The sequence below is a fragment of the Phodopus roborovskii genome, unplaced genomic scaffold (genome assembly GCF_943737965.1).
Source record: "Phodopus roborovskii unplaced genomic scaffold, PHOROB, whole genome shotgun sequence".
In the NCBI taxonomy this organism is placed as follows: Eukaryota; Metazoa; Chordata; class Mammalia; order Rodentia; family Cricetidae; genus Phodopus; species Phodopus roborovskii.
The window spans coordinates 747,000-772,528 of record NW_026125059.1 but is presented as its reverse complement, the minus strand read 5'-3'; the positions used below and the strand labels follow the sequence as shown (position 1 = coordinate 772,528).

Sequence of the window (25,529 nt, the reverse complement as noted above, 5' to 3'; positions counted from 1 at the left end):
CTAAAGAAAGATCTTGAAGCAGCTGAGCAAAGGAAGAATGTGGCTAGTTTGACAGCAAAGGCCTCTCCCTACCCTCTAGAGAAGTGCTTGGAACTCCACAACTTTGGGTCAAGATAAAGAAGAGTTAGTCTAGCTTTATCCTCACCCTGTTCTACGTTCCTTACAGCTCTACAGTGTCTGCCTTGAGTTACAGGTAGTGAATCTCTGTTGTTTCTGAGCCACCCAGTCTGCAAAGCCTGATAAACAGAAAGGCACACACAGAGATCCTAGCATCTACACTACATACACTTGCACACTGAACTGAACACAGACGCCAAACGGTACCTGGTGTAGTTGTTAAAAGTGTTTGAGCAGAGTGTAGTGGTGCACACCTTTAATCCCAGCAAAAGCAGGTGGAATCCCTGAGTTCCAGAACTGTCAGGGTTATGTAGAGACTCTGTCTCAAACAAACAAAGAAAACCAAAAAAGCCACCACCAACAAAATAACAAACAAACAAAAAACTGTTTGACCTCAGGACACTAGGAAGGCTCCTTGGCCCCTAACCCTAACCACAGCTGGACTCAGTGGGCAGATGTGTCTGAAGAACCTGAAACAAGCTAGCACTGTCATAATGGGCATGTTTTTACAAGTTAAATTTGTTTCTCCCATAGCTTTCATCACAAGAGACAAACACACAAATTATAAAAGTGGTTTTTTTTTTATTTTATTTTAAATCAAAGTACCAAGCAGATACTTACTTAACAACATACAAAGTAGAACTCAAAGAACTCAAACTTGCCCTTCCTTGCACGCCTCCTGGGCAGGCATGGAAAGGAGCTTGCGCCTTCTGCAAAATCAAATCCTTTCCTATTTCCTCAGAAAACCAAACTGAAAGCAGCCACAAGCACCCATGTTTGCATGTGGAGGGGAAGACCTTCTTCCTTCCTGGATCCTGAATGGCCCAATGGGCAGGGAACACAACAATAGGAGTCAGTAGGAGCCACAAGAGGCAGGTACAAACCAGTGGTGGGGCAAATGATCACACTTCCTCCCCCAGAACTGTAGGTTCTATGCAGATGGGACTACCAGGCCTTCTGTGTCCTGCAGAACCCTCACTAGCCTGCCAGGAACAGCCTTGGAGGGTGGGCTATGGACAGCCTCTGGGGACACTGGGAATGAGTGGTATGAGCTAATTCTGAAGCTGATTTGGGGATTATTTTTGTATGGCTCTGAAATGAACTTCACCTTCCAGTACTTCCATGCTCTAAGGGGCAAGGGCTAAAAGGTTTTGACCTTGCTCTTATGAAGAAAGGAAACTGGCCCACATCCCAAAAAGCAGATGGCACCTGGGACTTGTGCCAAGAAAAGGATCTTGGTTCCCAGGGCAGGAAAATTTTTATTTGTGACACTAATCTAGTCTGAGCTCATACAGCAGGGACTTCCGGGAGGTACCCACCCTGCTGGTCCTCCCAATGCCCGTCACACAGCTGCACATAACAGGACTTGTAACTCAAGGGAAAAAAGAGTTCTTAAAAAGGAGTATATACATAAACAGGGAAACATCTGCCAAAACCAGTTGATTCATAACCACAGTGAACAATGATGTAACAGAAGGAAAACAAGAGCTAGAACCTCAGTAGCTTGACATGGGGTGAGAGCAGGGGCAGACAAGGCCCCGGTCACAGCAATGGGGCCCTTGAAAACAAAGCCTTCAGTTGACAAAACAGGAGGTTTAAGAGGCACCTTAGGACTATCCCAGGACATACCTTACCAAGAGGCCAAAACTCTGTTCCCTGAATTGTTTGACTCCAAGGACTCTGGCCTAGAGAACAGCCCCTTGCATGGGCCCAACCAGACCTGTAAAAACTGCCTGCAGACAGCCTTCCATGGAATATTTTGGATCCTATCTCCCAGCTGACTGACCCACCAACTCTAAACAGTCTTCTCACATATCCTGGGGATCTCGGGATAGAGTATTGACCAGAGAGGCCCTGTTCTATCTCCAGGGAAAATTTAGGGGGCTAGTATAGGGGGCTAAAAGAGCAGGATGCACATAGGAGTTGAGCTACCCCAAGTCACAGGCATACCTCCATACAAATCCTCTAGAACTTAGTCTCAGGAAAAGATACTACCTAAGATCTCTAGCACCTGGCTAGGTGTATGTATAGGTGCTCTGGGTCCCTCCTAGAACCAACTCAGGAGCCTAGGCACTCAGCATTGTTTTGGTTGAAAACACTATAAATTTAATTTTTCCTAGAAGCCTACTAAGCAATTAACACCTGCAGCCCATATGCAGAGGGGTCTAGAACACATCAGGTCCATGAGACCCCTTCACCACCTGAGTGCCTGTGTGGTTGGGAGGGGTCCTGACTGGGGTCTGCATTCAGCCCCAGGCATGTTCCCACAGTGAAGGAACATGGACACTGGCCATACTGAACCTACAGAGAACTGTGGGAAAAGACCAAATCCATAGGATCTATGGCGTCCACACTCAGGCATGCTGCCCAAGACATGTGTCAATAATGTCCCAGAAAGCTCAGCCCCATTGGGGTGCAGGCACTAGGCCGTGTGATCAGCTGGGCTCTGGTGCTGGATCTACAGCTGTACCAGAAGCACCCAGGCCTCCTCCTGGTCACTGACCCCCCTGGTTCCTGCTCAAGGCCCAATGTGTAAACAGGATTAATAAGCAACAGATGGAAAAGAGTATTTCCCACGAAAAAAGGGGAGGAAGTTTAGAAGTTGAAGACTGATGTTCCAGGTTGCTGGCATCATTCTGCCCCTTTTTTCTTCTCTTGATTCATCCGGCAATCCTCTTTGGTTCAGCCCATCAGACCTGCCTGTGCTGAGCCAGCTCTGCGGCCTGTGTCCGTAGTGGCCTCTGCCTGCAGTGGCCTGAGGAGAGGCAGCCAGCCCAATTTGGAAGGATCTTACCCTCCCAGCCAGCTACTTCTGCTCATGGTCATCTGCTACAGCAGCCACCTCAATGGTGGCTGTGTGTTCCTCAGGTCCAGAAGCAGCTGCTGTGGGTACTGTCATGATGGTGCTGCCTGCAGGTGATGCCTGGGCCACATTCTGCAGGGTGGGTCCCAGACCAGGCAGAGTGAGCAGCTGCAGTGGGCTGACCACCTTTAGTACTGTACTGCCATCCTGCATGGCAGCTGTGCTCAGAACTGTGAGGCTGGATGTGTCCGGATGGATCTCTACCGTGCTGGGGAAGGTAGAGCCAGAGGAGGCCAGGACTGTGTAGCCCCCAAGCAGTGGGGAGGCCGGTGAACTGGCTGGGGCAGCTTGAGGAGAACCCTTTCCCAGGACAGTGGAAGGCAGTGTAGATACCACTTTACTAAGTGGCATACTGGTCAGCTGGGACACAGGCATTCCTGGGCCAAGGGCGATCTGTGCAGACTGTGTGAGCACCTGGGAAGCCATAGCAGCTGGTCCAGATGTAGCTCGTGCAAGACGGGGCCGCTTCATAGGGGATGGCAGGGAGACTGGTGTCAACGTCATGAGCACATTGCTGAGGTGCTGGGACTTGTGCTTCAGCTCCTTGGCACGGCGACGATGTTCATCACACTGTTGTTCCAGGGCTGCAGGGGACACACAGCATCACCACAGAGAATAGATAGGGACAGACTGTGTTTCCACAGGGACGATGCAGACATGTACATTCAGTGAGCAGATCATAAACCAACAGCAACCCAGGTGACTAGAGGACTGCTTACCAGAGGAAAAGCTGGTAGTAATGGGTCCCTTAATGGCCAAGGATGACCTAAGACCAAAGTTCCAAAGGGGAAGTTCTATAGGTCAAACCTTCCCCTCAGCATCAAAGTGTTCCATTCAGTTTCACATCAAAGTTGTTGTTAGGCCAAAGCAACCAAGTAAATAGGCCTATTTGCACACATGCGCACGTGTGTGCGCACGCGCACACACACACACACACACACACACACACGCACACACACACACACACACAGAGTCACATACAGGGCACACATTTAAGTAAAAACATCAGTGAAAACATATTACTAATTTACAAATACCATAGGACAATCCAGCTCTGGCTGGAACAGGTGGTTTTTTCCATTCCCCTGTCATATTCCTTTAAATTAAGTAACTTGGTTCATCACAGAAAGGTCAGTAAAGAGTGACCTATGCTTTCCATAATGGCAAGGTCTGGCCATAGCCACTGGGGTTTTACTGGCTTTTCCATGTACGATGCCTGTGTTCTGCTTACTTCAAATGAAAAGTTCATCTATGTGGCTGCCTCTGAAGTGTGTGGACACATGACTAGAGAAGTGAGCCTATAGCTCCCCAAACACATGGCTGCTGGGCATACCTGCCAGGTCCCGGGCATACTGTTCTCGAGAGCGGTCCATTTGGCACTTATGGCTGGCCAGCACCTTCTTCACCAGATCCAGCATGCCAAAGTTTTGCACGATGTTGTTGAGGAGGACAGCATCTTAAAGAGACAATGCCAACACTGAGTAAAAATCTGGGCCCCACCCAGAGTTCCTGAACTTCAGTGCTGACCTGTCTCCTGAGGAACCAACCATACAAGTTTAGGATGCATACCGAAAGACAGCTCCCCTCAGCACAGTAGGGTCCTGTGTTCAGGTACAACTTCCATCCCAGCTACATGGCAAGACCTGGGGGTAGCAGGAGGGAGAATCAAACCACCTTACCTCGGAGCTGCAGGGGTGGGTCCTGTACTCGCTGCTGCAGACCTTTCATGGTTTCCTCCAGCTCCTGTTGGAATTCCTGTATGACCTCATCCAGTAAGCCCGCATCCTTTAGTCCCCGCCAGAATGCAAATGTGTCATCTATGATGGAAAAAGAGAGTCAGGTAGGTAAATCAATGTATGGACTAACTGGCAACAGGAAGTAGTAAAGTAGCCAGCTTATGAAATACTGAGCTCCATATCACTGCCTATAAGTCTAGTGGGTCAGTGGTAGGATCCTGAGCCCAGTCAGGATCAGATTATAGATAGGTCCTGTCATGAGCCCACCTATATTCCTGAGAAGCCGACAGAACATACCTCCAATGGCTGTGGTCCAGTCACCAGGGTCCTCACAGGTTTCTATGGTGATGGTAGCAGGTGAGCCATTCACTGCAGGTAAGGCAGAGCTATGGGTGAGTATTGCTCTATATTACAGCATCTAGAACTTTAAGTCCTGATGATCCTTCCAAGGCTATATTTGAATCCTTTTCCACACCACACTAACACTAGTCAAAGTACTTCTCTGCTTCATAGTGAGCTTATTTTAATCACAGATGTCTTTAAACACACAAAGAAAGAACAGAAAACAGCTTCTGAGCAATTGTCCAACTTCAACCACTCCCAAGATTTTACTCCTCTGGTTGTGTGTGCAAGCCCCTGTGACTAAGCCTTGGGAAACTGGCAGGGAACTCTCTGCATACCTTGTTTCCCTCTCCTTGCCCTATAGGTCACCTTTACCTCTTGTCTAAGTTTTACTGCTATCATAGTAATTCTAGAGCTCATCATAGTTCCCATTTTTTAATATTAAAAAAGACAAACCAGGGGCTGGAGAGATGGCTAAGTGATGGGAGATGCCATTATGTATATTTGTTTCTCATACTGGTTAATAATAAAGCACTGTTAGCCAATAGGAGAGGAAGATAGGAGGGACTAGGAGACAAGGAGGAAAGAGGAAGGGGTAAGGAGGAGTCAAGATGGAGAGTCTGGAGAGAACAGAACCGCCAGCCATCTCTCACTGGTAAGACCACGTGGAAATACATAGAAATGGGTTAATAATTAAGACAGAGCTAGCCGATAAGAAACTAGTAACTGGCCAACAGAATTATATCATATACAGGGGCTGGCGCAGCGGGGGGACCAGACCAGGCAGCAGGCAGAAAAACCTTACTCCTTACAGCTAAGAGGTTAAGAGCACTGGCTGCTCTTCCAGAGGCCCTGAGTTCAGTTCTCAGCAACCACATGGTGACTCATAACATTCTGTAGTGAGATCTGGTGCCCTCTTCTGACATGCAGGCAGAACATTGTATGCATAATAAATAAATAAAATCTTTAAATAAAATTAAAAAAAAAAGACAAAACATCCATTCTAGTATATCCCCAAATTCATTTCTGGCATCTACAAACCAAACTGTCCATATAGTTTGCACTTGGAAGTCTTAGAGTATCTGACCATGGCTTTATGCACACACCTAGCTCAGAGACAGACTCAGAAGCAGGCATGCATTTCAGAATATATGGAACTGTTGAGGAGGATGGCATCTTAAAGGGACAAAACCAAAACTTAGTAAAAATCTGGGTCCCTCCCAGAGTTCCTTGACTCCAGTGCTGGGCTGGCTACTTAGGACCAGCCAGTGGGAGGAGCTGGCTCCACAGAATTAAGGATGCATACCAGAAGACTCCCCTCAGCACAGTAGGGTCATCAATGTTGTAGCATTTGTGAGTCCTGTATGCCTGGAATCAACTGAACAGAAAGACCTCTACCTAGCTGTACAATGTTCAAGCCAAACACTCATGAATTCTAAGTTAAAGGAACCAAATCACCAGAAGAGCTAAATCCAAACCCTAGCTCTGTTAAGAGATGGCACTAGTGGTTCCTATTTATCCTGGCCTGTCACCTACAACCAATGATCCTTTTGTTCTTTTCAGGAACTGCTATTCATTGGCTATTTAATGTAAAAGCTATTTTATACTTTTTTTTTTTTTAAATATGAAACCTACAAAATAATCCCATGAAATTGGCATTCTGGCTAGTTGCCATCTCACTAAGGTTTGCAGGAATAAGTTAATAATAGGTGTTCTTTTTCCTATTATGAAGGGACTACACACTGATAAACACATCATCAGTTGAAAATGCTACAAACTCCATAGTTTACCAGCTCATGGGCTGTGACTGACTTTAATAAGGCAAGCCAAGACAGCCACCAAGACATGGACCACTCACTCCCCACACCGCATCTCGTCCTGGTGTGTCCCCAGAAGAGCTCTGTCCTGACCTCCTAGTATACCTGGTACTTTGGGTCCAGAAAGGACCTCAGATCTCAGACCATGGTAAATGGTAAACATGGACTGAGGGAAGAGCTCATGGAGGTCAGTCCCTATGGCCTTGGGCTTCTAGGAGAATGCAGTCCTGTCAGAAGAGCTGAACCCTAACCCTGACTCTGCCTAATCTTTACCAACCAGTCTGCAAAGAAGCACTCTGAAAAGAAAACAGCAGAACTCACAGGGCCTCACTCTCCTCCCCCATCCCCAGATTATGCTCTTCAATTGGCCTGGTTAAACAGCAAGGACATATATCCTTGTTCCCATGGAAGTACATGCCATCTTAACACTGTAGAATGATATAGCGCAGGGGCAGTAAGTAACACCAACAGAAAGCTAACACAGCCCAATCTCACCAGGTAATACAACAAAGGAGCTAAGGACCCAACTTCATTCTCACCTCAGTTTACAAAATACCTCACCCAGAACTGCCAGGCAGTGGTGGCACACACCTTTAATAATCCCATCACTTGGGAGGCAGAGGTAGGTGGATCTGTGAGTTTGAGAACAGCCTGATCTACAAAGCTAATTCCAGGACAGCCAGAGCTACACAAAGAAACCCTGCCTTGAAAAAAAACCAAATGACTGAATAAATTAATTAATAAATAGAAAGAGAGAGAAGGGAGGGAGGGAAGAAGGAGTCAATCTTTCTACAGCTCTGAAGAATGGGTATCAACAGAGAATATCCTAAATTGTCACCCAAAATCCAAAGAGCAGGAAAGACCTGAGTCCAGATACCAGTAAAAGGTCTGGAAAGTCACTAAGCATCAAAAAGTGTATTTCCACTTCAGGCCTTTAGTGACCAAGAGCAGGCCTAGGGACACAGGTCATTCTTAACCATTCTTTATGCCCACTCCATATGTGAGTTACTATATTAAAATGAAAATAACTGAAGATGCTTTTTCCCATTAGCAGCGGGCCAGTGATGGTGCATGCCTTTATTAATCCTAGAACTCTATGAGTTTAAGGCTGATCTGGTTTACAGAGCCAGTTCCGGAACAGGCAAGGCAACACAGAGAATCCCTCTCTTGAAAAACAAACCGATTCCCCATCAGCAAACCCAGCAAGTCCCCAGATGTGCTTCCAGAAAGGACACAAGGAAGAGGGCTAACTCAGCATTGCAGGGCCCCTGTGGAAGGAGTGTTCTTGGAGAACAGAGAAGGTATATGGTACCCAGAGAGGGCTGGTCAGGATAACTACAATAACCCGCAAGACGGGCAGCCTCTTGTACCTACCATCAGCTGCAGCTGGTGTGAGCGGGATGTACTCGGTGGATGTGGGGCTGCTCAGGGACACACGGGCCCCTGAGAGGTCAATTTTTGTGCTGCGACAGGTATTAGAGCAGACCTTGTCATGTTGGTAGAAGTCTAGCTCCCCAGAGTCCATGATCTTCCTGTGGAAAAGCCAGAGCAGTCCAGGTGAGACCTAACTGAAAATACCTCATCTACCATTGTGACCCCGACTGTCCAACTGAGGGGGTACGTTCTAGCATAGGTAACAACTGGGGCTGGGCTCCTCCTCTGAAGTAGGATGTTGTTGACCAGATTAAGATACATGGGACAAGGATAAAATATGGCTTATATATTTTATTCTGCGAGAAGTCACTTGCACGAGAAACCAATGACCCGCAAGTTCCCGCTCCAAGGGTCCATAACCCAGGCTGCTCTCCGTGACCCAACCAGAACCAAGAGAGCAAGCTGGGGTCCGGGACCCCAGACCCAGCCTCCCACCAGTCACCAGTCATGTCTACACCTGTGCCCACACCTCACCATTGAGGTCAGTGCAACAGGTGTGGGTGGAGTGGATATCTCATTACAGTAGGAGAAGGGCTACAACTTTCACTATGCACAAAGCTCAAATACAAGTACAGGACAAGTGCACAGCCACCCAAGGTCACCTACACAGCATCCTGTCCACAGGAAGGAAATGAAAGCACTGGCTGGCAAGTATCCATACTGTGACTGTGGACCTAGGGGGCAACCTACAGCTAACAAAGGTGGTGAGTGGCCTAGTCCTGAGGCAGAGTTAAGAATCATTTCCAGGACAGGAAAGGAGTTCCTGAAATCTTAAAACAATTTCTAAGTTTACAGTCACTTATTTTCACCTACTAGAGTCTCAGCCAGCCTCTCATGGCCCATAACATAAAGTCAGAGGTTCTAGCTTCACTCAGCCTATGGGCAGTGGTGACATCTCTCTCAGCCTATGGTCTCAATAGCTATCACACCAGACAACAGAGGGTTTCTCAGAGGTATAGACTGGGAGCTACAAGAAAGCATCTAGAACTGACTGCTCTGACACAAAACAGTGTATCTTAGGGAATGCTTAGGAAGTGAAGTTGCTGGTTGCTGGAACATCCCTACGAGAGCCTGCTCATCTCCAGATACACAGAAATGAACATGGCTCTTAGGTCATACAGGATTTGAACTTGGCATGTCCTAAGAACCTGCGAACTTCACAAGGGCCTTTCATAAAAAGTAATAGAAAAGACAGAAGGGTACCATAGAATGCTGTTAAAAAATTAAACCTAAATGTCTATCTATGTACAAATACTAGATTATATCCTTAATTTTTAATAATGATACATTCAAAGTACCCACCCACACTACCACCACCAAGTAAAGAATCAGTGGAAATTAAAATAAAACTTAACCAAAATAACTCATCTTCAAAGACCCAAAATCAAATGAAAAAGCAATGGCTGTGAACTCCTTCCCTCCCATCATCTCAAGCTGGTCAGAGGCCCACCTGAGCATGATACCATTCATCCGGATGGCTCTCTTCCAATCCTTCAAGGTTGATTTCCCTGCCAGGTGCACAAACTCCTTCGGGCTGATCACATGTTCATCGTACTAGAAACAAACACAGAAGTACAGGACCTTCTCAGCCTAACTCGGCCTCCTGAGACCGAAACACAGCCTTCTTGACCTGACCCACCTGCACCAGGGGTTCACAGGATGGAGAGCCACAGCATGGATTTACCAGTAACAGGCCTTGGTACAGAACTCTTTGATACAGTGTTCCACTGCAATATGCCTCTAGAATGTTGAGATTAAAGGAGTGTGCCACCACTGCCCAGCTGGTTTTGTTTTGTTTTAAAGCACCCACTCACTCTTTATTGCTTTTATGTCAAAGCTGTCCCTCCACATGCCTGATCTTCTCTCTAACCCTGGGGCATTTACTTCAAGTAAACATGCCAAACAATGCAAAAAGTGATGGGTCAGAGAACAACAACCCTTGAGGGTTTAGCAACAATTTTGCCAAATGCCACAGAGTTTCCACAATGAAAAGGGAGGTGGTCCTTAATTATATATTTTCCTTTCAGGGCCTGATGAATTTTGGTACATATGTCTATTGCTGATCTTTTTTTTTTAAAAAAAAAAATTTATTTATTTTACATCCCAGCAGCAATTTCCCCTCCCTCCTCTCCTCCAAGCCCCTGCCCTCCACCCCAATCTGTTCCCATTCCACAGTATACTCTTCCTCCATTTCTGATTAGGAGAGGGCAGGTCTCCCACGAATATCAACAAACATGGCATATCCAGTTGCAGTAAGACTAAGCTCCTCTCCGTGATTTTGATTTTTTTAAAGGCAGGGTTTCTTTGTGTAGCTCTGGCTGGTCAAGAACTTGCTATGTAGGCCAAGCTGACCAGGTACTCATAGAGATCCACCTGTTTCTGTCTCCATGTGCTAGGATTAAAGGCATGTACCATGACGCCTGGCCCTTCGGGTTAGGTATTCTATTATAATTCTGTCTCCTAATTTGTGTTTTAAGTTTTTCTAAAGAGTAAAGTCAGGCTGTGAGTTTTGAGCAGGAATGCCTTGGGTTTCCCACCCATGGGTTTTATCAGTTCAATGATTGTCTACCCCAGGAATTCTAATCCATTTTGACATTTGCTTATCCTAATGCCAAAGACACAGAGTCAGCCCTTTCGACAGGGAAGCTTCTTAAAGCTTCTTCACTGTAGCTCCGTCACTCTGTGTTAGTGTGTAGTCTAGGAGGGAGACTCTGCCTGCTTGTTACTCCATCGCAGCTAGTTTATACCCACTGAGCATTCCTAGCTCACTACTGCTTCCATGCTCTCATGAAAACGTCACTTTTCTCTAAGCACATACCTAACAGAAGTGAATGTACTTAATATAAGAAAAACATTGTAATAAACTTTATTTCCCAGTCATTAAGCCATCGCTGAGGACTCTGCAGCCTTCTCAAGCCCCTCTCTTCCTAACACTCAATCCCAACTTCTGCCTGTCTTTTCTTTTAGTACCTTCCACAGACTGACTATTCTACAGAGAAGAAATTGTGTTGCATGTACACCATCCATATCCTACACTCACTGTTGATACAAATAAAGATCATGACTAGCTTCCTAATAGCACCGAGTTATATTTGTAGAAAAATAATCTTCAGAACTCTTATTACTGACCAAGGGATCACTGATGAATAGAATCAAAAGAAACTAGTGTGTGTGTGTGTGTGTGTGTGTGTGTGTGTGTGTGTGTGTATGTTTATATACATGTATGTATGGAGGCCATATGTGGTTTGAATGAGAATATCTACCATAGGCTCATATATTTGAATATTTAGTCACCAATTGATGGAACTGTTTGGGAAGGATTAGGAGTTCTAGCCTTGTTGGAGAAGGCGTGTCATTGAGGGTGGGCTTTGATGTTTCAAAACTTCACATCATTCCACTTCATTCCACTTCTCTCTCTCTCTCTCTCTCTCTCTCTCTCTCTCTCTCTCTCTCTCTCTCTCTCCTGTTCCAGTGCTATGCCTTCCTACCTTCTGCCATACTCCCCATCATGATGATTATGGACTAACCCTCTAGAACCATAAACCTTAATAAATTCTTTTATAAATTGCTGTGGACATGGTGTCTCTCCACAGCAATAAAAAAGTAACAAAGTTCAATTCCAGCACTCGGGACACAGAAACAGGTGGGTCTCTGTGAGTTAGAGATCAGCCTGGTCTACAAGAGTGAGTTCCAGGACAACCTCCAAAGCCACAGAGAGACCCTGTTTTGAAATTACCCCCCCCCAAAAAAAATAACTAAGACATTCACCAAACTTGGACCTCACCAATTTGGAAGACTAGCTTGCCAGCAAGTCCCACTGCATCTGTCTCCATAGTGTTGGGAAGACATATGCTTTTGTTTTCGGTTTTGTTTTGCTTTTTTGAGACTGGTTCTCTGTGTAGCCCTGGCTGCCTTGAAACTCACATAGTAGGTAAGGCTGGCTTTGAACTCACAGAGATCCGCCTGTCTTTGCCTCCTGAGTGCTGGGATTAAAGGCATGTGCCGCCACCACCCATCTAAATGGGTTATTTTGTGGGGGAGGAGGGATTTTTAAAATAATTTAATTACAACATTTCTCCATTCTCTTTCCTCCCTCTAAATCCTTCCATATAACTTTCCTTACTCTCCTTCAAATTCATGGCCTCTTTTTCCACTAGTTGTTATTGCATGCATATATGTATATACATATTACTCCTAAACATAACATATTTAGTCCACATAATGTTAGTGGTATGTATGTTTTCAGGGCTGACTAACACGGGACAAGCAATTGGTGTGATCTTCCTGCCTCTCCCACTCCCAGCTTCCCTCTGTCACCTACAGTTCTTTGAAGAGGGTTGAGGCTTCGTGGATTTTCTCCATCCAGTTTGGCACACTCATCGGTGTCATCCCTGATCACCCAATATTTGAACAGTCATGTTGATGAGACTTTATGGATATAGTTGCTGATATTACTAGGAGACACAATCTCATAGCAAACTCACTGAGGGTGCTAGGGATTTTAACTCAGATCCTCCTGCATGCATAGCAAGCCCTTTACTAACTGAGTCATCTTCCTAGCACAAAAGATGTTTTCATTTGTTTTTTGTTTTGTTTTTTTAGATGGTACTGGAAACTAAAATCTAGGGGTTTTTTTGGCTGTTAGACAAGAGGTGTGTGTGTGTGTGTGTGTGTGTGTGTGTATCTGTGTCTGTGCAAGCACTGAGTCATATCTCCAGCCCAGTAGTAAAGGAATTTAAGAAGAAATATGACTGCAATAACACTAGAGTTGAGCATCCAGAATACAAATAAAGTAACTCAGCTTCAGGGTAGCCAGTATAAAGATACTTGCCAGCTCTTTGGCAGAGACTGAACTTGCTAAAGATGATCAGCTGAAGGCTTGTTAGTTTTAGATCAGTGGTTCTCAACCTGTGGGTCACAACCCCTTTGGAAGTCAACCAACCCTTTCACAGAGGTTGCATTATCAGACATCCTGTATATCAGATATTTACAATGTGATTCATAACAGTAACAAAATTACAGTCATGATGTAGAATGAAAATAATTTTATGGTTAGGGTCACCACAACATAAAGAACTATATTAAAGGATCATAGCATTAGGGAGGTTGAGAACCACTGTTTTAGATACTTGTAGTTAATGAAAGCTTAATAAAGATTTCCTTGTAAGGCATAGAATTTCCCTTCTGTCCCTTGACACAAATTTAAAAGCATCACATTTTACATCATAATCACATGGAGGGAGTCTGCTTTCTAACTTAGTGGAACACATTTATGCAGTGAACTGAAAAGAGGAGGGGGACCTTATCTTACTCATGTACTGCTAATTATTCCTCTTTTGTCATGCTAGGACTAAACTCAAAGCCTTGTACATTCTGAACAGCCACTGAATTCCAGCCTGCTGTTATTTAACATCAAATTATTACAGATGGGAGCCTTTCTGTTCATCTGGGAATACTTGGGTCTTTCAAATGGTGGACTGCAGTCTTCCCTCCTCATGAAGCCTTCAGCTCCTTCCTGGCAGACAGGCATGCTATATTCTTCTTCTGCTTCTATCTGCCACTCTCTTATGTCTATGAACTGAGTTTTGGATGAAGTTTTTGGCTCTGTCCTCCAGTTCACTAATCATCTCATCAGCTATGTCTAATCTCGTCAAATCTGCTCATGTTTTACACATGTTCAGGCTTATCTGTTATTTCTTGAGATAAATTTAATTATTTGGAATTAGGGGATGGTCAGCTGGTAAAGTGCTTCCTGCACAAACAAAGATAATCATTTATAACTCCAGCTGAAGGAGATTTGATGCCCTCTGGCATCCTCAGTCACCAGGCATGCATGTAGTGCACATACATACATGTAAGCAAAACATTCACACATATAAAATAGAACAAATAAATTAAAAAAAAATTCATACCAGGTTTATAAACATACTTTCGTGGTAATTTTGGCAGTTTTAAAACAAGATGAATTTAGGTACCAACCTACTATGTAGCCAGGAAGAGAATATGTTTCCCACTCAACATCCCTTAGTTACTAAATAAGTCTCTTCAGCGCATACCTCAGTCTGTCAAACAAAGCCATTCACAACTCAGATGCCATAGCTTGCACCATACCTAACAGAAGTAAGTGTATGTAACATAAATAAGAAAAATGACATGAAATGAACTGCCAGAAACTTATCATCCTTCAATTAGGTGTGACTTCTCACTAACCTGCCTCTGTTGTTTCACCTCAGCTTTTCCTCACTGCACTCATCGGCCCCAGAGGTTATCTGCTGTGCCTCCTCTGTCCCCAGGCCCATGAGATTCGGCCTCCAGAGCAGTGTCCTGCACAGACCACTGCCACCCCCAACCCCCAAGCAGGAGGAAGTGCAGGTAAAGGTGTGCGCCTCACCTGACCCTCACCTGAACACATTTCACATTGATGCCAGGGCACACAAACTTCCTCCAAATGAGGTTAGCTCTGCTGTCTCCGCAAGTGATGGGGTACACAATTTCAGCTTCTAAGTTCTCCCCCTCTTCAGCCATCTTCACTTCTCACAGACACATGGACAAGAAAAAGCAGAAATGGAAAATCAGTTAGAAACTTTCCAAAGCATTTCCTGCAAATGTGGAAAGCAGCTACCAACCTGAAACCAAAGTGAGATCCAAAACAGGGCCCCAGAAGCAGGGGTTTCCATCAATCCCATGGAGAGTTTCAGATGAATCCACAAAAAGACTTAACTATTATAAGTAACTATTAACCACAATATTAATATAAGCTCATTAAATGGCCAATTAAAGACAAAAATCAAGCCACAGTTGAACCACTGCTAGGGAAACAAGTCTTAGGTATCCCAACTCTTTATTCTGACATAAGGCCCCATAGATAATAAAAGAACACCTACAGTCATTCACTGGTAGACAAAGGAAACCAGGGGAAGACAATGGCAAGACAAAATACAAAAGAGGGGAAAAGTGCAAAATTCGGGGTGTCTCTTCTTTCTATTTTCTACCAGGGGCTGGTAGACATAGTTCTCATTTACTATATAATGTGCTGCTCCTTCTTAAGAAAACCTGGGACCCGGTCTCTTACATGTTGGTAAACAGCCCAAACAAGGGCCTAGTTAGCCCCACTGTGGGCCAACAGTCAATTGTGGACTGTCCCGTCCTCACAAACAACAGAGTAGGCAGAGCGCAGGCTTCCCACCTAATACAGTTTCCCAGCCAATACGGTTTCCTACCTAACACGGCTTCCTTGAGCTGTGAGGAGGCTGTGAAGGCTGCAGCAGCTGCAGCTGCTGCATTTTCTGTTTCCATGTTATCTTCTGTCAAGTCACCCCTGGTAGACAGAGAAAAAGAGCGTCAGAATCACAAGCGCACACTTTGCACCCCCAGCACACCTAGAGTGTGGAAGGCTGAATCTCATTGCTGTCACACCAATTACACTTTCCTATCTGTATTCAGAAACTGTGCTGGCTGTGCAGAGAAGAATGTGCAGATAAGTGCCTATGCTGCCCTCGGGAGAACATGCAGCTTGCATTCTCGTCTTACACCAGTGCCTAGAATGGCATGGACAAGCAAAGCCAATGTGAGGAATTTATATAAGCAACAAATGTTCATGTAGGAACTCAAAACCATTATTTCTTTAGTTAATAAAGTTTTCTATTTCCAGTATAATAATTTCATACTGTTATACAAAATTGCTAAAAATATACATTTTATACAGTTTTAGAGATAAAAACTCAGGGCCCCAAGCATGCTAGGCAAATGTTGTACTGAGCCATATGTTCAGAAAATACAAAATTTTGAAAGAGGAAAAAAATTTCACCTTGACCAACCCTTAACTCATACCAAAATAAACTATGAGCAAACCAAAAGCAAAGGCAAAAAGGTGAAACCCTATAGTATTGAATTTTTTTAAAGAAGAGAATTAGTAGTAGTGGTTATAAGATAGTAAAGGTTTTTCTTATATGCAAAATCCAGAACCACAAAAAAAAAAAAAGGATATCTTTGGCTTAAATAAAAAAAACTTGGGGATGGGATGCATCTGAGCCTACCTGGCGTGCACAAAGACCTAGATTTGGTTTTCCAGTAACACATAAAAGCGGGCATGGTGGTACATGGATATATTACCAGAAGGCAAAATAATCAGAAGTTCAAGGCCATCCTTAGAAATACAGTAAGCTTCAGCCCAGCCTGGGCTACAAGAGATCCCATTTCAAAATGGAATCCAGGGCCCAGTGACATAGCTCAGCAGGTAAAAGCACTTATTGCCAAACCTGACAACCTCAGTTCGATCCTCAGAACTTAGTCCTCTGACTTCCATATGTGTGTATGTGCGCGCGTGCACACACACACACACACACACACACACACACACACACACACACACAATTAAATTTAAAAAAGAGAAGCCAGAATGTATATACTTTATAAACATTCATACATACATACATCATGTACTTATCATTCCAATACTCAAGAGCAGAAACAGGGGGATCACTACAAGTTCCAAACAAGCCTGATCTACTTAGCTCTTTCCAGGCCAGTTAGGGCTACATAGTAAGACCCTTAAACTTCCTCCAAAATTTAAAATATAAATAAATAAATAAATAAATAAATAAAAATTAGGGACTACAGAGATGGCTCGGTAATTAAGAGTACTTGCTGCTTTTACAGAGACTTGGCTCATCCCAGCAGCCCTATGGTGGCTCCCAACTCCTGTAACTCCAGTTCCAGTGCTCTCTTCTGACCTTTATAAGCACTGCATATGCATGGTACACTTGAATACATGTGGGTGAAAGGCATATATATACACATAATAAAACTTGCAAAAATCTGTCTCTGTTGGGTTTTGAGACAGAGTTTCACTATGTATGTAGCCTTGGCTGGCCTTGAACTCAGAAATTCACCTTCCTCTGTCTCCCAAGTGTTGAGATTAAAGGTGTATGTCACCATATTCTGTCCCAAAGTAAACAAATAAAATTAAAATCTTGGGTTGGTTAGATCATCTGCCAGTAAACACACTTGCTATTCAAGCTTGATGACTTGAGTTCAATTCCCCCAAACCCATGTAAAAGTGGGAGGGAGAACCAACTAACTACTCACTCAAAGTTGCTCTCAGAGTCCCCCACAAACACCATGGCACACACAATAAATTAAAACAAAGCTACAACAACAAAAAAACCCTTTTAGTACTGGGGTGGTGGTGGCACATGCCTTTAACCCCAGTACTTGAGAGGCAGAGACAGGTGGATCTCTGTGAGTTCTAGGCCAGCTTCATCTACAGACAGAATTCCAGGAAAGCCAGAGCTGTTACACAGAGAAACCCTGTCTCCAAAAACCAAAAACCTGAAAAAAACAAAACAACCGTTTTAGCATGGGGCAAAAAAACACCATAAGCAACTTTTTAAAAAGAGAGAACAAATAAATAGTTGGAGGACAGTCTACCAAGGTCCAAGACCAGAGCCATGAGAAGCCATTGAAGAGACCGCTTCTAATTTTTAAGAAACACAACTGAGGACTACGGCGAGAACTGAGATGTTCACTGGCAGAGTGCTTACCTAATGTTATTAAGGTTCAATCTCCAGCACTGGAAGAAAAAAGGATGAGAACTTTTACCCAGATGGTTCAAAGATGGAAGTACCTATCACCAAGGCATTTTCGGGAAAAGCTTGATGGCTTGATAATGCAGGTGTGGGACAGCAGCATTCCAGCAAGCTGGAAAACCCCAGGAGGACATATGTCATTGTTTAGGCAAAGGTAGCTCACCCAAAAGGCTTGTGCTAAAGGCTGAGTTCCCAAAAGAGCAGCAGTCAGAGATGAAGCTTTTGAGGAAGTGACTGGATCATAAAGGCTCTGACTTATCAATGAGTTAATCACTTGATAGATGATAATATGATGATATTATTGAGAGGTGGTAGAAAGTAAAAGGTAGAGTCTAAAGGAAGTAGATCAATGGGAGTGTGCTCTAGAAGGAAATACTTTGTCCCTGGCTCTTCCTTTTATTTTCTGTGTCCTAGCTGTCAAGAGATAGCATCTTTGCCCTGCATCTCCATTCACAACAATGTTCTACCTCACTATGGCCTAGAAACAATGTATCCAACTACCATGCTCTGAAACCACTTAGCCAACAGGTGTCTGGCATCACAGCTGCTTGTGCAGCTGTAGGCTTTTTTCTCCCATTTTAGATAGTGTTCTATCTAGTCTACAAAACGTACACAATTATTACACAAGCAACGGGCAATTTTCTAGACAAATCTGTAGTTCATCAGAGGTCAACGCTTGACCTAGACTAGCAGATCTCTCAGTAAAAAAAGAAGGTCCCTTGAGCTGGACAGCTGCTCTTCCAGTGGACCTGGGCTCAATCCCACAGCTGTCTGTAACTCAATTTTCATGGGATTCAACACCCTTTTCTGGCATCGCACTCAAAAAACACCAAGTGGTATACAGACACACATGAAGGCTAAACGCCCATACAAACCCAAATTAATTAAGAGGGTCCCTAGGAGATAAGGAAAACAAAGGTAGTGTGAGACATAGATGATCCCTGGGAACAGAGGCCTAAGGCCAGGGAACCAATATTTGGAAGCATCAGAAAGCCAGACCCTGGAGAGGCTGTCTATAGTAGTTATAACATGGGCTGCTCGATGCAGAGAAGAGGGTACCTGGAACCCACAACTATGCCTTTCATGCTAGGGCACATTTGCCAACTGTGAGTCCTCATAATCAGAGCCCCACACAGTCTCCAGTCTGACCAGTACCCTCAATGGATTTATGAACCAGGAGCTCCACCTTAGCATCTCAGCAGCTCAGGAAACAGTCCCTGAGCAGCAGGCACATCTGTCCTAAGGTTTAACCTGATCTCTCCTGTGGAATGAATACCTGATGATAAGTCAGCTCACTACTTCTCAGTCGCCAAGATTTATTTTACCTTGAACCAGGTCTGAAAAGGAAGTTAAATAGAAATACAAACTTGGAATTCTTTGTTTGTTTTTGTTTTTCAAAACAGGGCTTCTTATGTAGATCTGGTTGTCCTGGAACTCACTCTGTAGACCAGGTTAACCTCAAAAATCACAGAGATCCACCTGTCTCTGCCTCCCCAGTGCTGGGATTAAAAGAATGCATCACCATTAAGAATGGCTCTGAACCAGGCATGATGGTACACACCAGTAGTGTCAGCACTCAGGAGGCAGAGGCAGGCCTGATCTACATGGAAAGTTCTAGGCCAGCCAGGACTATTTAAAGCTTCCTAATGCTGAGACCTTTCAATACAGTTCCTCATGTTGTGATGACCCACAACCATAAAATTATTTTCATTGCTATTTCATTACTGTAATTTTGCTACATTTATGAACTGTAATATCTGATATACAGGATATCTGAAAATGCAACACCTGTAAAAGAGTCAATCAACCCCCAAAGGGAGAGCCACTGATTTGGAGAGACCCGTTCTCAAAAACAACAGCAAAGAATGACTCTGATATGAATAGTAATGTTACATGGGAACACCAGGACTCCAAAAAGCCTGCAGGAACTTGGAAAGGAAACTATCTCCTCAGTCAGAACTCTGGACAAAGCAGAGGACAATAACAGAACCAGAATGTACACCCTGTCTAAAACAAATTCTTCCAAGGAAGGAAGTCAGGAGTTGGGAAAAGAGAACTGAAACCCCTAGCTATGCCAATTATAGAGACCGCAGCTCCTGACTTGGGAGTCAGTAGAAAACCCACACAAGGACATTTGCAAGCCAAATGCCAGCATTAGATGGAGATGGCTAAGGAAACCAAAGTGAAGACTGAGGAGGGAAGTACCACCATGGATATAAAGTACAGACCAGACCCTCTGTAATACAACCTGTAAGACTCTCTCTCTCCAACTCTCAGCAGAGATGCTAACAAATTGGCATTTCTGTTCATATGTCACATTAAAAATGTATACTTTCCTAATCATGTGAACTTCTGGCTTTCTCCTGAGAGCTGCTCTCATCTCTGCAGTAGACTTCGTCTCTGTGGCAGACTTTGCCACAGCATAGTAGTAAGCAGGAATAATTCTGTCAGGATTTCTAAATAAAGAATATTCCCCAGATCTCCCCCAAATCAGGAAGGAAACCAGTTCCCACAAAGAAATTAACTAGCCTCTACTTCATTTATTATTATTATTATTATTAGGCACACATTAAGAGTTAAGTCTCAAGGCTGGAGAGATGGCTCAGTGGTTAAAAATACTGACTGTTCTTCCAGAGGACCCCGGTTTAACTCCTGGCACTCATATGGCTCACAACTGTCTGTAATTCCATTTCCAAGGGACCTGACACCTATGGCAAAACACCAATGCACATAACTGCAGTTTCTCCATACATAGTATAGAGCCCTCAGCAAAGGCTATGACAAAAGGAGACAGTGCAAGTACTAGGCCTCATGACATAAGAAAGAAACCTGTGTCTTGGCAAAAGTGGAAAACCTGATTATTGTGTGAATCTCTAGAGGAATAGCTCAGATTAAAATATAGAACTTACAGAGAGTCCAGGGATGGAACTATTTCCTACCTCCAACTGCCAAAGCTTTAGGGCAAACCAAAACCATGTGTGCCTGTGCGAGTACCTGGCCAAAGGCTCCAACAACCTTCAGGACCTACGCAGAAAAGCAGACAGACGCCCACCGAAAAGAATTCACCACATGGCCTTGCAACAGGCCTACTCCTCTGGCTCTTTGTTGTATGCTACTGTGTTTGTGTTCTGACAAATAAAGCTTGCTTGGAGATCAGAGGTCAGAGCTGGCCACTAGTTCACCACAGTGGCCAGGCAGTGGTGGCTTACACCCTCAATCCCAGCACTCAAGAGGCAGAGACAAGGTCGCAGCCCTTTTTGGTGGAGGAACAAGACAGGTAAGAAACAACTGGCAGCTGCTCCAGTTTTTTACTCAGCAAAAGAAACTAACATACTAGCAAACAGGGCAAACAAAGAACTGACCAATTATACTCTTGCTACTTCTCATTACTGTTAAACAGTTACTGTTAAGCTCTTGGTATATGCAGACTCTTGGTATCCCAGGAAAACTGCTCAGAGTTGATACAACAAAGCTGACCTCCAGAAATCACCTTTCTAATAAAAGTAGCAAATGTGGACATCCAGATGCTAGCCAACTATGCTGGCCAACATCCTCATATCTAGGATAGCTCCGGAAATTGAACTCTCTTATAAGATGGCAAGATACCCACAAGGGACAGCTCTAAGCCCACAACTATGTGAAAACACCCAAGAAGACAGACAGTAATACCCAACTGTGCATGGTGATGTCTATTTTACGTTATTCTCTTTTCATTCCAGGCCTGGGCTACACAGTGAATTCCAGGGTAGAATACAGAATGAGACCCTGTCAAAAGAAAGAGATGGGGGGGGGGTGGCATCAAAGGGTCTTTGATGTGGCACCAAAACTGTATAGTAGTGGCCTACCACAATGATGGGCTGTTGGAAAGACGATCATGAGTATAACCCTCCTCACTTCTAAAATCCTGGATGATACCAGAGCTATGCAGTATGGCAGCTGAACTCTTAACAGTGACCCTAGGGCAGAACACAGAAGCTACATGGCCTTTTCTAACCCAATGTTACTTCTGCCCACTATTTACTACAGGTTATCACAAACCTAACAGAAAGGCAGGTACGGCTTTTGGATAAGGGTACACAAAGGTCAATGGGAAGTGTCAGAAAATATAGTGTTCCTATACATCTAACCCATGTATCAAGCAAGACACAGATAAAAATCAAAGGAGACTCAGTGGGCTGGGTATAGTAGCAGTTTAATTCCAGCACATGGGAGGCAGAGGCAAGCAGATCTCTATGAGTTTGAGGCCAACCTGGTTTACACAATGAGCTCTAGGACAGCCAGGGCTATATAGAGAACCTGTCTCAAACATAAAATTAAAAAAAAAAAAAGCCAGGCAGTAGTGGCGCACACCTTTAATCCCAGCACTCGGGAGGCAGAGGCAGGTGGATCTCTGTGAGTTCTAGGACAGCCAGGACTACAAAAAGAAATCATACCTCAAAAAAACCAAACCAAATTAAAAAAATTAAAAAAAAAAAAAGAAAGAAAGAAAGAAAGAAAGAAAGAAAAGAAAAGAAAGGAAGAGAAAGAGAAAGGAGACTAAGTGGAAATGCCATTAGGAGGTGCAATGGTGCAACTTCATAGATAAGGTCTTGTACTATGTCCACAAAGAAGGAATCATATGTAATTCAACACCCAACCACCTAAAGCAATCAATCCCTGCACAGCTAGACACACCAGCTTCCATTTTCTCCCTAAGGAGGAAGGCATGGTCAGACCTCCCAAACAGAGCCCAGCTCCTTATTCTGCAGCTGAGAGCAAGACATGCATATGAGAAGACACTTAGAGAGGACTGGTCTACAACCTTCTTAAAAATGCACTCTCAACACCTTGTTAGTGAGCCAAAAGCTCACAAAGGCTCCGAGAAAAGCCAAGCTCAGTATGACAACACTACACACAAGATGCAGCAAAGACAAACCAAAAGCTCAGAGACCAAGTCTCTCAGGGGAGAAAAAAGAAGAAGTGCCACAGCCCCAGCACGCTGCCCTCCTCCTAACCCTTCTGAGGCAGGAGCTGTCCTCCTCACAATTCTGTGTATAAGAGATAAAAGGAAGATAAGAGTTTGATTAAATGTGACTTTTTGGCCAACTAATTCTCAATTCTGAGCTCTAGAACAAGAGATGATAAAGAAAATATTCAGTTCCCACTGTTCCATTTATCAAAGGAGATATCACCAAGAGATTTAGAGCCACACTGCAATGAAGAGCTGAAAGAGCACCCTAGCATGTCTGTTGATCCTTTCTTGGTGCACTTTGTACTTCACCTTTGCCTAAAACACGCTGGGTCCAGTCTTAGAATCTTGTCTGTACAGAAATCTTGAGGCTCACCCCTTCACTGGGCATGCCAAGCTGTGCCATCCATTATAAGCTGGCAAGACCAAGGCTTAGTTCTTACCCATGAGGGGCCAGATTTGTCGTTACAAGCACTGTCTTCACTTCCTCCACACCGCTGCCATCAACCGCAGTGTCTGGAGTTGTCACAACCACCACCTCTTCCATGTGGACGCTTACATCTGGGGTTGCCATGGCTTAGTGAAAGATGCCTGAGATCAGCAGTGTCACTCCTCCAGGGTCTCAGATCCTAGAGCAAACAAAGCAGGGTACAGGTTATAGGGTAGTTTCCATACTGGCACAACAAAATAGTCAACAGCTGAGGTGTAGCTTAATGGTAGAACACTGCTGAGTATGTGCAAGGCCCTGGATTACATTTCCAGCACTGGAAAAATAGTTTGCTAACACAGCACATAGCCGTCGACCATCTTCGATATCCTCAAAGACCCTCCCAAGGCCCCACCTACTACTCTCTGACAAGAAATGGCAGCAGGCCAGACAGTGGTGGCACAGGCCTTTAATCCCAGCACTCAGGAGGCAGGCAGATCTCTGTGACTTCAAGACCAGCCTGGTCTACACAGCTGGTTCCAGGACAGCCAGTGCAACACAGAGAAATCCTGTCTCTGGCCAAAAAAATTAAAAAAATCATGTGTGAAGAAATGGCAGCAATACAGGAGCCCTCCGGGGCTCTGGATTGGTAGGTGCCATGGATACACCCATCTTTCCCCCTGAGTAGATGGGTCACACTCCTCCACTTAACCCTTGTGGACCTTGAAGCTCAGAGGCAGCAAGGAGGGCAGGCTTCCCAATTATTAGCTTTCCCGCTGCATCTCCTGGCTGAACTCAAAAGTGGTCTGAGCCCAAGTGTAGACAGGAAGCACCTGACCTTAGGGAAAGTGTAGTGAAATCCACATGAAACAGATAGGGGGAAATGTCCTGTTTTTACTATTATTATTGCTATGATTAATTATTATTGTCATTATTATTCGTTTCTGTCTTTGCTGGCCCAACTCAAGCTCTAACCCTATGATGTCAGTAGTAGCTTCAAAAGTACCAAATTCACAGAAGGAATGTCTTCCTCACTAGAGGACTGTGTGTCTCAAGAGCCTGAAGATTGTACTCCCTCATACCTCAAAGCCCTATCCCAGGCCCATGATAGACCCAGTCATGAAATGCCTGGGCAAGCACAGCATGGGTTTCTAGCCAGAGGACAAAAAAAAAAAAAAAAAAAAAAAAAAAAAGAGGCCCTAGAGTTGGAGTGGGACATTGTATACAGGAGGGCATGCAGACAGGCCCATACATAGCCACACAAGAACGTGTGGACCATCCTGAGACGTTGTTTGTATGAACCTAACTCTACATGGCAAAACTAATGGCTTTGAGTATTGACCTACAGGGCAGACTGCTGTAATCGTTAATGTTAATTTTCAACTTGATAGACTCTATAATCACCTTCGAGATGAGCCTCTGCCCATGCCTAATGGGGGATTATCTTGATTATCTTAATTGATATTAGAAGACCCATCTTAATTATAGATGGGGCTTTTCCCTGGGTAGGGAAGTAGAGAAAGGAAGCTAAGAAGCACACATGCATTCATTGCTTTTTTTCCTTGTGACTACCACTTGAAGCTCCTGCTGTGTGAAGTGAAATAAACCCTTTCTCCCTTAAATTGCACTTTTGTCAGGGTATTTTATAACAGTAACAACAACAAAATCTAAGACAGTCCCACTTAGGCTTCAGACTGGGTCACTGACAGTTTTCCCAGAGGCTCTGAAAATGGACATGAGCACAGCATGGCGGACTAAAGTGCTCCTTGGCTGGGTGTGGTCACACATACCTGTAAGACCAGTCTTCAGGAAGCTAAGCAAAAAAGGATCCCAAGATAGAGGTCAGTGTGGATTACAGAGTGAGATCCTATCTCACTCAGGGCTGACCAGATGGCTAGGGGAGTAAAAGCACCTTTGCTGACATTGACAACCACCAGACTAGGAGGATGCAGGGAAGAAGTAGGGAGGTGTCAGAAGACTAGCAAGCAGACAAGAGAAAAGCAAGATGGGTATGCCATACTGAGAAAAGGTACCAAGCCATGTGGCAAAGCATAGATAAGAAATATGGATTAATTTAATGTAAGAGTTAGCTAGTAATAAGCCTGAGCTATATTGGCTCAGCATTTATAATTAATATTTTGTCTGTGTGTCAGTTATTTGGGAACTGGCAGGCAGGAAAGAAAAGTCTGCTTACACTGGATAGCAAACCCAGGCCCTTCTTCATACCCACTTTCTACTTTTTAAAATAGAGTGTTTAT

General features: G+C 44.3%; 1 protein-coding gene across 2 annotated transcripts; it reads right to left on the bottom strand.

Moving 5' to 3' along the window:
• Positions 1–714: 714 nt before the first annotated feature.
• Positions 715–23,483, bottom strand: Gmeb2 (glucocorticoid modulatory element binding protein 2). 2 transcript variants are annotated; one of them, XM_051184515.1, is made up of 9 exons: positions 23,288–23,483; positions 15,530–15,627; positions 14,712–14,839; positions 9,760–9,863; positions 8,250–8,407; positions 5,014–5,085; positions 4,660–4,797; positions 4,314–4,436; positions 715–3,564 (listed from the first exon to the last, which is right to left on the bottom strand). In XM_051184515.1, exons 1-9 carry the CDS (start codon positions 23,416–23,418, stop codon positions 2,924–2,926), a joined length of 1,593 nt encoding a protein of 530 aa, XP_051040472.1. In that variant the 5' UTR covers positions 23,419–23,483; the 3' UTR covers positions 715–2,923. The 2 variants fall into 2 exon arrangements, with proteins under 2 accessions (XP_051040472.1, XP_051040481.1); XM_051184524.1 differs by lacking the exon at positions 23,288–23,483 and having other exon boundaries at positions 14,712–14,834.
• Between the last annotated feature and the right edge of the window lie 2,046 nt (positions 23,484–25,529).

Coding starts and splice junctions, on each gene's coding strand:
- Gmeb2 (XM_051184515.1), bottom strand. CDS start 23,418: ATGGCAACCCCAGATGTAAGCGTCCACATGGAAGAGGTGGTGGTTGTG. Junction 4,798..5,013: donor CTGGACCACAGCCATTGGAG/GTATGTTCTGTC, acceptor TTTCCATCATAG/ATGACACATTTGCATTCTGG. Junction 4,437..4,659: donor CCCACCCCTGCAGCTCCGAG/GTAAGGTGGTTT, acceptor TGTCTCTTTAAG/ATGCTGTCCTCCTCAACAAC.